At 40.6% G+C, this 13,875-nt stretch overlaps 1 protein-coding gene across 2 annotated transcripts; it reads left to right on the top strand.

The window, feature by feature from the left end:
* Positions 1-652: 652 nt before the first annotated feature.
* RB195_017369 (uncharacterized protein) lies at positions 653-12,072 on the top strand (the record flags this gene model as incomplete). Of its 2 annotated transcripts, XM_064184338.1 has the most annotated exons (14): positions 653-670; positions 6,587-6,644; positions 6,729-6,874; positions 7,018-7,109; positions 7,181-7,319; positions 7,382-7,467; positions 7,527-7,645; positions 7,705-7,789; positions 9,270-9,345; positions 9,426-9,575; positions 9,773-9,871; positions 9,943-10,031; positions 11,701-11,778; positions 11,946-12,072. In XM_064184338.1, 14 exons carry the CDS (start codon positions 653-655, stop codon positions 12,070-12,072), a joined length of 1,362 nt encoding a protein of 453 aa, XP_064040218.1. The 2 variants fall into 2 exon arrangements, with proteins under 2 accessions (XP_064040218.1, XP_064040219.1); XM_064184337.1 differs by lacking the exons at positions 653-670; positions 11,946-12,072 and adding an exon at positions 5,774-5,842 and having other exon boundaries at positions 11,701-11,812.
* Positions 12,073-13,875: the final 1,803 nt, after the last annotated feature.

Raw genomic sequence — 13,875 nt, 5'->3', positions numbered from 1 at the left:
TACGTCTTCTTGAAAACAAAGAACTAAAGAATTCGCACAGACAAGAATGTACCAGCTATCCATGCGATATTCGGAGCCGGTGCTTCACCTTTGGAAAGTTGTCCTTTGGGAAAAGGAATCTCTCAACTTTCTGAGTCTGCAAAGGGATCCGCATCACTTGAGCTGCATTCCAAGAGCTAGATCCCCTTCACCAGAGGTGCGATAGTGAGGTCCGCCCCCTCACTATCGCAACTCTGGTTCTAGCAATTAATAGCTACACTTTCAATGAAAGAGAGCATTAATAGGACAGAGAGATTTTCCCAGACACTTAATTTCGATTAATACTTCGTTGAAATGAACATATTTTTGGATTTGAATATCATGAAATATTATAGCTATTGTTAATAATATCCTAGTTAGAGTCACGAACAAACTAAAAAAATGAATAAAACTGTATCACGGGTTTAACTAACAAATTAAAAAGATTTAATTTCATGAAGTAAACGCATTCACTTTATTGTCAGATTGGTTTTTTAATGGGTGGAGTCACTAACACATTCGGTAGAATCACGTCGGTTCAGACGGCACGTGCTGTTCTAAGCATCAGTATAAAAGAGTAGCTGGTATAAAAGAGCTCTAAAAACCGTCCCTTCACCAAACTCGATTTCTATTCATGTGGGCTGTTACATGGGTGAGTCCTTTTAGTCTACAGGTTACAGTGGTTACAGGATAGGTGTAGACTAGTGGTAGGAATTGCATCTGCACCTAGTTTGAAATTCTCGCGGGGCCAACCAACCTTTTTTTCGGCTCCTGGCTTGATAAATAGCTATTAGAGTTTTCTAGGAACATAGATCAAAGACAATCACCCTATCCGTTATAATTTACAATGTTTACAAGCGTTCCAGTTCTACTAGTATGTAAAACAAAGTTTGGTCAAAATTCCGTGAGGAGACTTGGAACACGCCTGAAAATTCTTAGCAATGTCTTCGAAAAAGATTCTGCCTTTGATCTACGACATTCAATGAGCCACGATATGTTGAGGTGGTACATCTTCTCTAGGCGTGGTGATCGTTCACACAAAATCAGCAAGAACTTCATTCCAGAACAACATTTCAGAGCGTCTATTTTCCTTGTTGACTAGAAGGATACGGTCTATATCGAAAAGAATAAATGCACTCTATGCTCTGCAGAAAGACTCTTCTCTGTTTCCTTCTCCAGCATGGATATTGAAGAGTGAGGTTATTAACACCATAGCGTCAGTATTCCTTTTGCTTAGCATTGTGCTCCATTCTGATCTGCTGTTTAGATAGCTGAAAGGATATTCCTTCCAATGAATAATGTCCCACAATTTAGTAATGATCTGCGCCCGCAACATTTCATCCTGACAAAATAGAGTCACTGTGGGTTAGACTTATGCCATAACAGAAACGCTCGCGTGTCTCTGATATAAGACATTTAGCGAGGCTTTCTAACATAACACTCTTAGTGTCCATGAAATTGGCAAGAACCTTATCGCAGACCAATGTTTCAGCGTCTCTGTTTCTCCGGAACCTGGAAGACTATGACCTATCCCAAGAAGGGTCTTGTAAGAAGATGATCACTAGCAGTATAGCATAGGAATTTAAGAGTCTGGAACATACTTCAGCGTCAGTAGCACTTTCCAGTCCTCCGTTTAGATTGCTCTAGGACAATCTTTTCAATAAGTGCTGCGTTTTGATTGTATTTTTTTTGCTTGAAAAAAGACAATCCGTTCCCCTACACTCTCACATAATAACGTGTTTGTTTTAACCTCCCTCCTTAAAGTTGGTTGTTACCCCTGAAAACAATCTCTTGAATCATTCCGAAATTCCGAATCCTAGGCCCAAAACCTCAGCAAAAACGACCCGCACAACGAAAGCATGTGATCCTGCAACCGAAATGGCTCGCGAGACATAGATATCCGCGGCATAGAGTACTTGTTGCGCGACTGAGCAGTAGAAGAAAAACTTACCTGAACTCGTAACGAATGATCCAGCAAACTCACAGAATTGTCTGTGCAAACGGATTATTTCATGAAAATCCAAAATTATGTCCTAAATATAAGACTGCAAAAGAGTGGGTTCAGGTGTTTCACTCTAACGAATCAGCTCGACTAACTAATCCGTAATTATCTGGCTAAACCTTCGCTAAAAATGTGTGTGGACGGCAGGAGAGCAGAATAAGCTTGTCCAAAGTCACTTGTTTTGCTCCTTTCTTACCTCTCTTCGGAGTGGCGTGATATTCTGGTAATTTGAATCAAAAAGGTGCGACAAGACTTTTTTTCTGAAGCGTGTGAATCTCAAATTTGCTGACGAACCGCAATCCACAGTTGCACCGAATCGAAGGTTACAGCAAAGGGTCTTCGTATTTGCGTAGCTCGACTGACGGCTCTCGTCTGGACGCACTCAATTTGATAGGAGATATCACTACGGGCATTGCTTCTGTTTATTCCTTAAGGAGATCCTAGGCTTTTCTATTCTGTTTTGATCTCAGCGTTTCAGAATTCATCAATTTTGCCCAAGGCATTCACAGATCATCTAAGTTTTCTAAGCGTTTCTGCTGCCTTAAGACTTCAACATACCATTTCTACCACTTCATGTTTCTCCACACCAGGCATTCAGCTTACTTTATTCTCTTGACATGCTTGTCTCAGCGCAACTTTTCGAATTTGTAAAGTATCAGAGTGGAAACTTAACGCTCAACATGGTTACACCACATTTTACAAGCAGACATGAAAGCGATGCACGAATTTGTCGTTGCCGACGTTTCAATGTGCGCTACTGAAAAAACTCATGAATGCGGGAGAACGGTACACCTTTTTTGCACCACGACATCAGTGGTTGTCCCTTTGTTAAAGTTTCAATTACAGCTTCAAGCAAAGTGCAAGTGCCGCCAACAAATAGATCCAGCGCTTTCAAAAAGCAAAAGCTCCTATATTGATAATTTCAAAAGAGTACATTTGTACAAGAAATTAATTCTTTAATTTACTTTCCACGGTAATTTCCATTGTTAACTTTCTCAACGTACGCACCTAGTGCTCTCGACCTAACGCACATAGCTGCTTACCTATGTAAGCTCTTTGCAAAGGTGCTGGATGAATTGAAGGGATTCTAAACCAACTATTACCGTGAATGATTCAACATTTACGTAATATCTCGTTAAGATACAATTTGAGCTCACATTTTAAACCACAGTTACTGTTAAGATTCACAACTGTCTCCATAATTGATTGTTCTTGTAGTACTGTATACTGTTCATCAGCGATGGACTCAGCAGAGAACTCATCAGCCTATCTTGAAAAACCGTAAAAATCAACCTTCCAGAAATAGCCGCATCACTTATCTAGCACGTTCATTCGTATTATTATTGTAAGCGACGTTGGAGGGGTGGTGATATCGGCTGGGTTCTAAGTAGATGTTCAATCACAACCTCCACTTGAAGGCAGCGTACCATGAAATTTATGACGTTGGTATCTAGGACAAGGAATAGGTAGGGTAGGGAAGTAGCTCACAAACATGAGTGTTCTTAAGGCAGCAGAACGCTGTTAACACTCAATCCCTTCTGGTAATCCCGAAAATGGCAAGTGAAACAGTTTTCGTTGCACCACTCACCTTTAAAATCACAACGCGTCTGTGATTCTGCGGATAGGATAGTTACTGCTGCTTATCCTTTGTAGGATTAATGTATTAAAGGCATCACTCCACGAATCTGAGGTGGTACGGATTTCAGGTGAAGTATTCGTATACGGAATAGTAGATTATGGAGAGGGGGTGATTCCGTCTATTTCTTCCTAATTGCGGTAAAAAACGCCTCGGAAGATGCGGCTTCGGACATTCTGGCGCACTATTTTCTACAAAGAGTTCGACTGGAGCGCGCCAGCCTTGTGCACGCACTGCCGGGCCGTTTTTTACGGCAGTTAGGAAGAAATTGACGGAATCACCCCTTTCTCCATAATGTGCTATCCCGTATATGCTACCCCATTAAATTGATCCCTGACCGCTCGCTGATTAAGGCGGCGCGTGCGTGTTTCACGAGCTTCTTAGGAACAAACGTCGCCTTTCAGGACTACTAGGAGCAGTTGAATGCGGGCACTCACCGCGCCGCGCCTACAGCTCTTATGATGCGCTTTTAGAATCGAAAGGAAAAAAAAAGTAAAGGTAAAGGAAAGTACCTGGTATTAGATGTTGTTCGAAGGTCTACATAAAGAGTGCTTGTAAGTTAATATAAAAGAAGAATATAAATATAGAATAGAATAAAAGAATATAAAAGAAGGAAAGAATAAAAGAGGTTTCTATAAGTGATATGCTATTTAGAAATGCGAGTGAAAATGAAATTATCCCGTTTCGAATAGTTAGGTGGAAAACACTCATTCATCTCTGGGAATGCAAGAGATGTTTCAAAAAATGTCCCACTGATCGGTGTTGTGCTATTTTCTCTAATTTTTTTCCCTTTCTAAGGATTTCTTTTTGCTTGTCTAGCTGGGTAAAACTGGCATCCAACGATTAACGAGGCGCGAATAATGCCTCGCAGACATACACAGTACCTAAAGGTATATCTCGAAGATACAAAGGCCTCTGTTCGCAACTAATACACCTAACCTGTCATATTGATTTTATGCAGGGAATAGATAGAAATGAAGCGATAAAACGCTGTTGAAAGAAGTTTGAAGAATCATACAAACTTCTATTACATAAAGTTGTATAAAACGTATATGTAAGTATTGAAATATTTGACATGCGCTCTATATAAACATTATATCTAGGCAAAATTTTGAAAATGTAAAATGTAGAAAGGAGTTTAAAGAATGTACACAAAGTAATAGGCGCATAAAGTTGCTGTTATTATAGCTGCTGCAGTTGAAAGTTGAACAGGAAAAACATTCGTTGAATGGCATCGTGACAAACACATACTTATGCATTCCTAGTTTATATAGAAGACTTAAGGCATGAAATGTGTTAGATTATGAGATGTGTGAAAATATATGCATGCTATTCTTTTCGCTGTAGCATCATTTTGGGATAATTTTTATTTATGTAAAGTTACATTGGATAAAAGGGTCTGCTTCTTCTCTTTTATTCCTAATAATATGCGCTAATTTTACTGTATCCGTACATCAGAATTCGCTGCGGCAATTCGTTTTTCACTCCCCCTCCCTTCAAAATTCGTACTATCCACCGCTTCGTCGCGGCGCGAACGTCAGAGAGCAATAGGGAGGCGGGGTGTAGGTGATCACAGGCGATCGTGGAGGATGTCTAGGTGGTGGAACAGCAGCCGTAATTACGCGGAAGAGCGCGGTGCTGAAGGGAGGACAGGAGCGGTCAGCCGGTTTTCACGGGTACCTCTTGTCCCGCACCCCCGCAAACCCTAGTTCTAATGTAGAGTTAAAGGTAGCTTATATACTTATAGGTAGGAAAAAGTGACGATGCAAGGATCTCTAAAGCAAAAGATGGAGCGTGTACACGCTCAATCCACTCCTCTCTCTCCCTAATCGCCCAGAGAAAAACGGCGTGGAAAAGCCTCCTTCTTGAATGGGTTCTCCTACAAGACACTCGCCAATGCGCTACCCCTGCGCTACCGCTACACGCACCGCATCTACAAGGAAGCAGACGGCAACCAGTGTAGTTTACCCAGTGGCCCTATTTGAGGAAAGCCAATGAATAGGCTACTGAGGGAACCGGTGCGTGCACGAAGACGACGTAAAAGGATGTCTCGTAAGAAACATTTTACAGGGAAGCCATTTTCCGTGCCGTTTTCAAGAGTCGGACAGTTAAGGGGAATGGTCATACTCGTAATCTACAGCCCGACATTAACTTTTCGTGGAGAGATCTCAACATTGACAATTTCGGTATGCTACCCTCAAAAATGACTTCAAAGTGAAAGATATACTCTTTTGCTTTTGCCTTCTGCTATCAGTTAGTCCGATTCAAATCCACATTCAATATGTGTAGATGTTTATTGCAGATCTATTCGTTCAAGTAGCTTAGATAGTCCGTGGAACAGCGTCACTACTCAGATCACCGTATCAAGTACTCTCCCAGAGTCAAGAATGTTTCATTAATACTGTGGGAAGAGCGAGAAATTCTCAGAAAACATCTTCTGTCTACCGTAGTCCAAGAGACCGCTCCAGACCCCTTCTTTGGTTCTCGATTACTTCCGTTGCTAGGTTTATGCCCAACCAATGTGCAGCACGCAATCTGTATGTATGATTACGCATTCATATACGGAAACATCCACATGGAACATCTACATCAACATAGATTAAGCATAAGTTTATCCTTAGTTTAGGAACAGGTTCGCTTCAGGGAAAATCTGCGCCTCTCTCCTTAATTGATGATGTGGAAGTGATAGGTAGCCATAGTGCATTTAATTGTCCAAGATCTCCTCCTAGCGCCTATGTATAGTCATCTATTATCAAATATTTAAAGGAAAACTGCTCGTATTCTTATTGAAAGAATTTTGGTCAGGTTATCGAATTAAAATGACTATTGGGCACTACTCGCTACAAAAATATGGCACGATAAAAACAAAAATGTACTTGAGAGTAGCTAGTTGAGAATTGCTGAGAGTCTTTTATTTATGTATGATTTAGTGTTGTGCTGCCTTACTTACGCTCGTCACTAAAGCTGGCGCTGCGGATGAAATTACATGTAAGTTTTTTTTTTTCGTGCTAGTCCAACAGCCATGTTTTTGTTTTGCAATGGAAGTCACCTGAATCCCTATTGCAAGTTCAGCTTTCGGATGTAGAGACTCATTGATTTCGGATGAATGGAGAACGATGGTTTTGAAATATCACAACGATAAGCGCAGAAGTGTATCGCGTGGGGACGAACCAAACAAAACCGGAACTTTGAAACCTGCTAAAAAGATTAATGAGCTGGTGAACTAACGTATATTTAACGTATTTAAAACGTATTGTTTTTAACGAATATCACGCTGTTTCTGGTGAGGTGCTTAAGGTCCAGAGAACTGTTAATGAAGAAACAGCTATTATTTTAATTTCCCTTTCATTTTGAAATTCAGACATGGGATTGTAACTTGGAACGTACTGCAAATGAAGGAGCTGCCAAATGCGCAGACTATGCTGATAATCAACTTGGAGTCAATCAAGAGACGTAAGTGTTGAACTCTCCTTAGTTTTTTGATTGTCATTCGATTTTTTCTTATTACGTGAGGATGATTGCAGCATTTCTACTTCTTCTAACTGTAATATTACGGAAGAAACTGAAAAAGTGCTCAGTAAATGGTGGAGCGAAGTAACGACAAACGGTTTAGCAGACGATCTGAAATACAAGGCTGATTCTGGTATTCAACACTTTGCAAATGTGCGTCATACTCTTTCAGAATCACCGAATAACATAATGAAAAAGATAAAACATGTTTCTAGATGGTATTCTTCAATACAAACGCCTTCGCATGCAGCTACACTAATTGTAAGAATGGACTGAAACTACTTTGCTTATACAACAAAAAGTTAATCTTATAACATACTTCATCTTTTTTTTCCCAAAAACCATTGTTTCTTGCTTCAGTGGCAACCAGGTCGATAAGAAATTGTATTACGCAGCTGCCTCTAAAGACGTTGCGTGCGACAACTGTGACGCAAACGTTGAATGCGTGAACATGCTTTGCCAACCGCCATTTACCCTATGTGAACTCTTCAGCTAACTTTAAAACATAAATCACAGTGAAATTGTTCGTAAATTTCAGCAGCTGATAACCCATTGACATGCGCCGATGATGCAATGACGAACGATATGACAAACACGGCTTTGTATATGCACAACTACTACAGGTTAGTTTAAAATCAGTTCGAGTTAACTAACTCAAAGCAAGCTTCCAATACTCGAAAATCGCTTTCCTTGTGTTGCAGCAGACGACTGTGAGGCGAACTTGAAGACAGCATACCCCGAATCTGGCTCGGCAAAGAAAAAATCCGCTGGGAAAAGCTAAAATTAACTCTAATTGTAGGATTAAACTTGTAGATTGCGGAATCATGGGGGTTCCGCAATCTACAAGTTTAATTCTACAAGCTACAATCTTTCCCAAGTCGTTTAAAGGCATCACCCCACGAATCTGAGGTGGTACCGATTTCAGGTGGAGTATTCGTGTACGGAATAGTAGATTATGGAAAGTAGGGTGATTCCGTCCATTTCTTCTTAATTGCCGTAAAAAAACGGCCCAGAAGGTACGGCATGGGCATGGGGCGTTCTGGTGCGCTATTTTCCACAAGAAGTTCGATTGGAGCGCGCCAGCCTTGTGCGGAAATGGACGGAATCACCACCCTCTCCATAATCTACTATCCCGTATACAAATACTCCACCTGAAATCCGTACCACCTCAAATTCCTGTGGTGATGCCTTTAAAAAATCGTCCTGAAAGACTTCGCTTTTCACGACGATTTCAATTGCAACACGTCACCATTGTAGCCGCGCCGCATCCAGCTGCGCAGCGGTCGAAAACAAGTGAATTCTCCTCTACTGCCTATTCAAGTGAAACCAATGAATAGGTTGCTGAGAGAACCAATACGTATGCATAGAGGAGCATATTAACGTCGCAGGAATTAAAGCGGTTCACATGCCGTTTTTTGAAGGACGATTAGAGAGAGGTGGGCGGAACCATCCCTGATCCCGCAATCTACCATCTATTGCTTTTTCCGTGGATTCCCTCACTAAGTCAAATTAGTGGTATTCTGCCTTTGAGTTAGGAAGGCGTGGAACCGGGGAATGAGTGCACCAGATGCATTACGTCTTGAACAGCGATCCCTTAGTGTGAGTGAGTGTAGCAGAAAGGTTCCTGCGTTACGGCGTTACGCTTGTCAGTACTCATCCTGACTGCAAGAATTCGACTCTACTAGCCACTCCAATTGTCTAACCCAATGGATTCGACAAGTGCCTGAAGTTTCCGTGGTTTCCATGTTAAGAACCGGAAGGGAGCAGTGGAACTCAAACACTAAATTAATTTCTTAAGCGATAGTGCATTCGAAATCACTACATTTCCAACCAAACAATTTCGGACAGAGTTTCAAATAGAAGCAGTAACGGCTTTGAGCCTATATGGAAGAACTTATGCTGTGTAAACGTGGTAGAAGTCAAAGGCATTGAAGAAAGCACTAACCCCGTTTGAGAAATGTCTGCAGCACTCCTGGGCTCCTTCCCCGAATCCAACCTAAAGAAGAGAAGGAGAGGGAGAGAGAGCACCCTTACAAGCAGAACTCCAACGGGAGCGTCACAGTTACCCCGTGCAGTATTAATATAAGAAAAATTCTTTTGCAGAGGGCTCTTGGGATCTGGATGGGCAGAAGACAAAATTAGAACGTATGCACTACTGCCAAAGAAGATGCCCCAGTTGGTAAGGAAAAATACTGAGAAAAGTTTCTCCAGGAAATCCGAAAAAAAAACTTTTTAAGGAGACGTATCTGTGAATTTTAGGAGTATGGCTGTAGCGATCTTGGTAAAGAGGCAGCAGAAAGAGCTGCGGCATGCAAAGAAACTCCTGATGATCCCACCGATGCAACACGGTCCCAGAATTATCATGTGATCAACGACGTTCAAATCGATAAACAGGATGCCCTTAAACAGGTTTTGCTATTCATCTCGCGTTTGTACGAAGATGTTAGACTTTAAAAAAAGCCGTATGGATTACGTTTTTTGCGTTCGTGTTCGGGAAGACTTGCGGAAGAAAGTCAAAATCGAGAAACGATGATATAGCAAATGATAAAGTACAAGCTATCTGGTAGTAAGAATAAATTCTTAATTTGAATATACTTGGTATTCAGGCGATTTCCGCATGGTGGAAAGAACTTGCTGACGTAGGGCTTGGTGAAGACACTAAGTATAAAGCCGCGATGAAGGACACGCTTGGACATTTTGCTAATGTAATGAATGGATAGTTTTAAATGAATAGTTGGTTGTTCCTCATGAAAACACCTCAAGTATACTATTTCAGATGGCTTATGATCAGACAACGAAAGTTGGATGCAGTGTAGAAACGTGCTCGAAGCCGGGATTCACTTTGGTCGTGTGCCAGTACGACAAGTGAGTTCTTATAGAATAAAAAAAGAATTGGATCTAAACTGATTTGACTCAGGTAAACGACCCACATTCCACACTGAGTTCCGTATAAGTATCGGGGAAATTTGTAAGCAATGCAGGCGAAAAATAATTGGAATTGGACCGAAGAATAATCGGAAGATGAGCGGAACCTACAGTATTTGGTCACCATGAAGTATGGTGGTATACTGCTTCCATTTGCATTCCTATCGCAACGGTTCCACTCACCTCCTCCTAATTTTGAATGACGTCTCTAACCCATAGTAATCCCTTGTTTCAGTAGGCTTCGCGCAGCCAGTCGAGTTACGGTGTGAGGCATAGCGAAGGAAGAGGGAAAAATGTAGTTGGGGCGGGGACCCACTCACTGACGCTCTTATTTCCCGACGCTCTAACTTACTTTTTTCTTTTTGCAACTTTATTTTACATGTCATAGATCCTTCGAAACTAATGCCTAGGCCGTAGGGTCCCGACTGATTCGATTATTTACTTCGAGAAATAAGGGCGCCACAGAGTGCCTCCCCCAACTACATTTATCCGAAGGAAGATACCACGAGGGCGACCATATGGGTTCCGCACAGCAACGCTGTTTTTTTTCCCCGAAGGAAGCCGTAGGAAATGGAAGAAGGGATAAAACGCATTTACAAACTACACAGTGCGAAAAGACGAAAATAGTTGCTTGTAAAGAAAAAGCCGGATAAGTATGACTGCGCGGCGGTGAACTCGGCGGGCAGCCTAAGAGGTAATTATAATAACATGGAAAACCCGTGAACCCTTTTCCTTCTTCTTCTATTTTTTCTAATAATGGTGCATAAATGGAACTGAGTGATCTAGGTGGAATCCTTATCCATTAGTTTCATCATTCGCTTTGCTCATAAGACGGTTAGAGTCTTAACTTGCTGGAATTCAATTTCTTTTCCCCTTAGGCTTAGTGTAATTGTGCATGAGTGGTGTTCGTCGTAATCGAGATCATGGTAAAAAGCTCGAAAATTTGAAGAATATGTACAGCTACACAAAAAGTAGGTCACTAATCAAATCCAGACGAACTAAGGTTTTATAGAGGCGTTAGCGACAAACAAGCCATAAAATTAAATGAAAGGACTTTGTTAAGATTACGAAGTGCGATTCATGCACTCGATTTGCGGAAAAAATGATGGAAAAGTACGGAAAGCAAAATAAAAATAGGTCTCACCAAATTTGACTGCATAAAAAACGGCACAATGTGCAAAATTCTCCGCGGCATCAAAAAAAAAAACACCAAAAAGAAGAGGAAAAAGTAAAAAATGAAAAGCATGCGTCTCCAAAGAGAGCACCTCCCCATTTCTCACGTCACCTTTATATTCCTTGAGCTGCTCAAAGAGAAGAATACTGTGGGAAATAAGCGGTCTCACAAAAAAAAATAATAAGATAAAATAACAAGAAATAAACATGAAATGAAGACCTTTTGCTCTTTGCAAAAAAAAAAGGAGTCTACCGGTTACAAGACGAAACCAAAAAGGTTTTTGATAAAATGAGTTCGTAGTAACTGAAAATTAAACATCGGTGACAAGAAAAGCATAAATAGACCTCTTCCATGTACTTCTCAATATTTCCTTCAATTCTTGTTGAACACGAATTTTTAGGACTGCAAAGCGTCAAAGGACTAGATTTGTTGCAGGAAAGTTGACAATGGGAAAAATATTTACGAGGCTGCTAAAAGTGGCGATGCAGCGTGCTCGGGCTGCACCGACAAAAAGTGCGGAAGTCTGGAAGGATTGTGCGCTCCATAAGTTAAACACAACAAGCAGTACTTTCGGTCTTGTTTTTGCAAACACTTTTTTTTCTGTTTGCGAGTGAAAACAATAAAAGTTACTTATAACCAAGTTTCATAGTTATCTGCACGACTTATTATTTTTTCTACAGCAGGGTAGCGCAGTCAGTGAGGAATTCCGCTGTTTGCACGATCAATCGGAGGTTCGACTCCGCCCTAGCGCTCACCAAACCCTCTGGATCAATAAAGCCTGTTTTGTTGTTATGTAGCACTCCTTAGTGATTAGACGTTGATCTAACACAATATTCATCATCATACATCTTTGGACTTGAAAATTTTTTGAACAAATAGGATCGTTATGATTTCTTTGAATTTATTCACTAACAGATGTCTTTTTGGTGATTTTGGTATTTTAATACTACTAGCTTAAATGGACATACAGTACTCGAATGCTGCTCGGTCAATAAACCAGTACCAGCAGATCAAAACAACTTACTGCACCCGAAGTCGTACTGCAATACTAATATATAATCTTTAAATTTTTATTAATGTGAGCTGAGAACTGGTAACCCTAAATGTGAACCATACCTTCAGGGGAAGCCTGAAGAGATGTACCAAATTGAGAAGCCATAGCTTGAGCACAGGTCAAAAGGATAATTCTGTTGCTATAATGTAGTATCGAAGAGCGGTTAAATGATACGTGATACGCGGAAGGTTTAAATGCAATGTGGCAGCAGAAGTAGCTTGGAAGAAATCCTTGGCAGAGTTACAAAAAAAACTATGCTAACTTTCTGATAGATCTTTCTGCAGAAATCTGGAAGAGCAGAAATGATAGGGTAAATTTTGCAGGAACAACTGGACCCTAACATCTAATGTTGAGTGGAATTATATTTGACTTTGGGTAGGTGAAGTTCCTCGAACAGAGTGTATTTCCGTTAATTCAGATCACATAGTATCATGGTCATGCCATATAAAAATGGGCCTAGCCTGTGACGTGAGTGTGTATGTGTGTGTGTGTGCGAAACGAAATTTTGAAAGAGGGATGGGACGGGTCCACCGGCGTAGAATTGTCGTGCCATAATGCAGTATTATCTTGCTTCGTAACTTCGTGCGCGTGTCGCAAAAGGTAAATGGAACGTTGCAACCGTTTCATTCCCGTGGCCACTGCGCGCGTTACTTTTCATCTCTATTACTCCTCCGCGCGTCTGTTTCCTTGCAGGTTTGCCTCAGGTTGTTAACATGCCTTTCCAAAAAGTGGAAACACGGATGAAACCGGATGCTTAAATAGTAGCTAGTAACAGTTTACATGATCTGGCGAGGAATGTTATCTTTATCAGTACCGATGATGTCGTTCACGTCATTTTATGTTAAACGTCATTCATTGATAGCTGTTGAAAAAAAAAAAACAAAGAAAACCCATACCTCGAGCAATGCTTTAAAATTGTGTCTATATTATATTGGAATCGAAGGAGTGTCTGAAGCTAAGCAAAGCAGAATTCTGATACTACAGAAAATGTCACTACCATTAATTTTTGATTAATTTTGATTAATTGATTACTGAAGGCGAACGAAGAGAACACCACAAAAAAGTCTTAAGTGCGGCTTTAGCAGGACATTCAGACTTATGTATATATATATATTTATTTATTTATTTAAATGCGAGGTACTGATGAACCTGTTCGTGCACCTGACAATATCATGGGACTACCAGATATCAGAGGTATTTCAAACTTGAGTAGTTGAACCGATTTCAAGCACACAGTGGTTAACGTTAACGGCCATAATCTTGCATCGTCCGCTTTCTTGATGAACCAAGGGTGGACAGAAATATGGTTTATCGATATTATAATTAGAAAAAAGATTTTTTTTTCAGTAAAGAAACGTTGACGAATTAGCATATCTCAGAGTTTTTCTCTTCTTTCTTCCAAACGCTACTGTTCTCTATTTTCTCCCCTTTATCTGTCTTTGATTTCTTTATCGTTATCCAACGTAGGCTTCCACTTTTATGATTGAAATCTGCGAAACCGAGCTAAATCAATTCGCTGATTCACAGAAACGCCAATATTATCAGCAAAATCATGT

The sequence above is a fragment of the Necator americanus genome, chromosome II (genome assembly GCF_031761385.1).
Source record: "Necator americanus strain Aroian chromosome II, whole genome shotgun sequence".
NCBI classification, from domain to species: Eukaryota; Metazoa; Nematoda; class Chromadorea; order Rhabditida; family Ancylostomatidae; genus Necator; species Necator americanus.
Note: the sequence above shows the minus strand (reverse complement) of the source record. Positions and strands in the feature narration are given on the sequence as shown.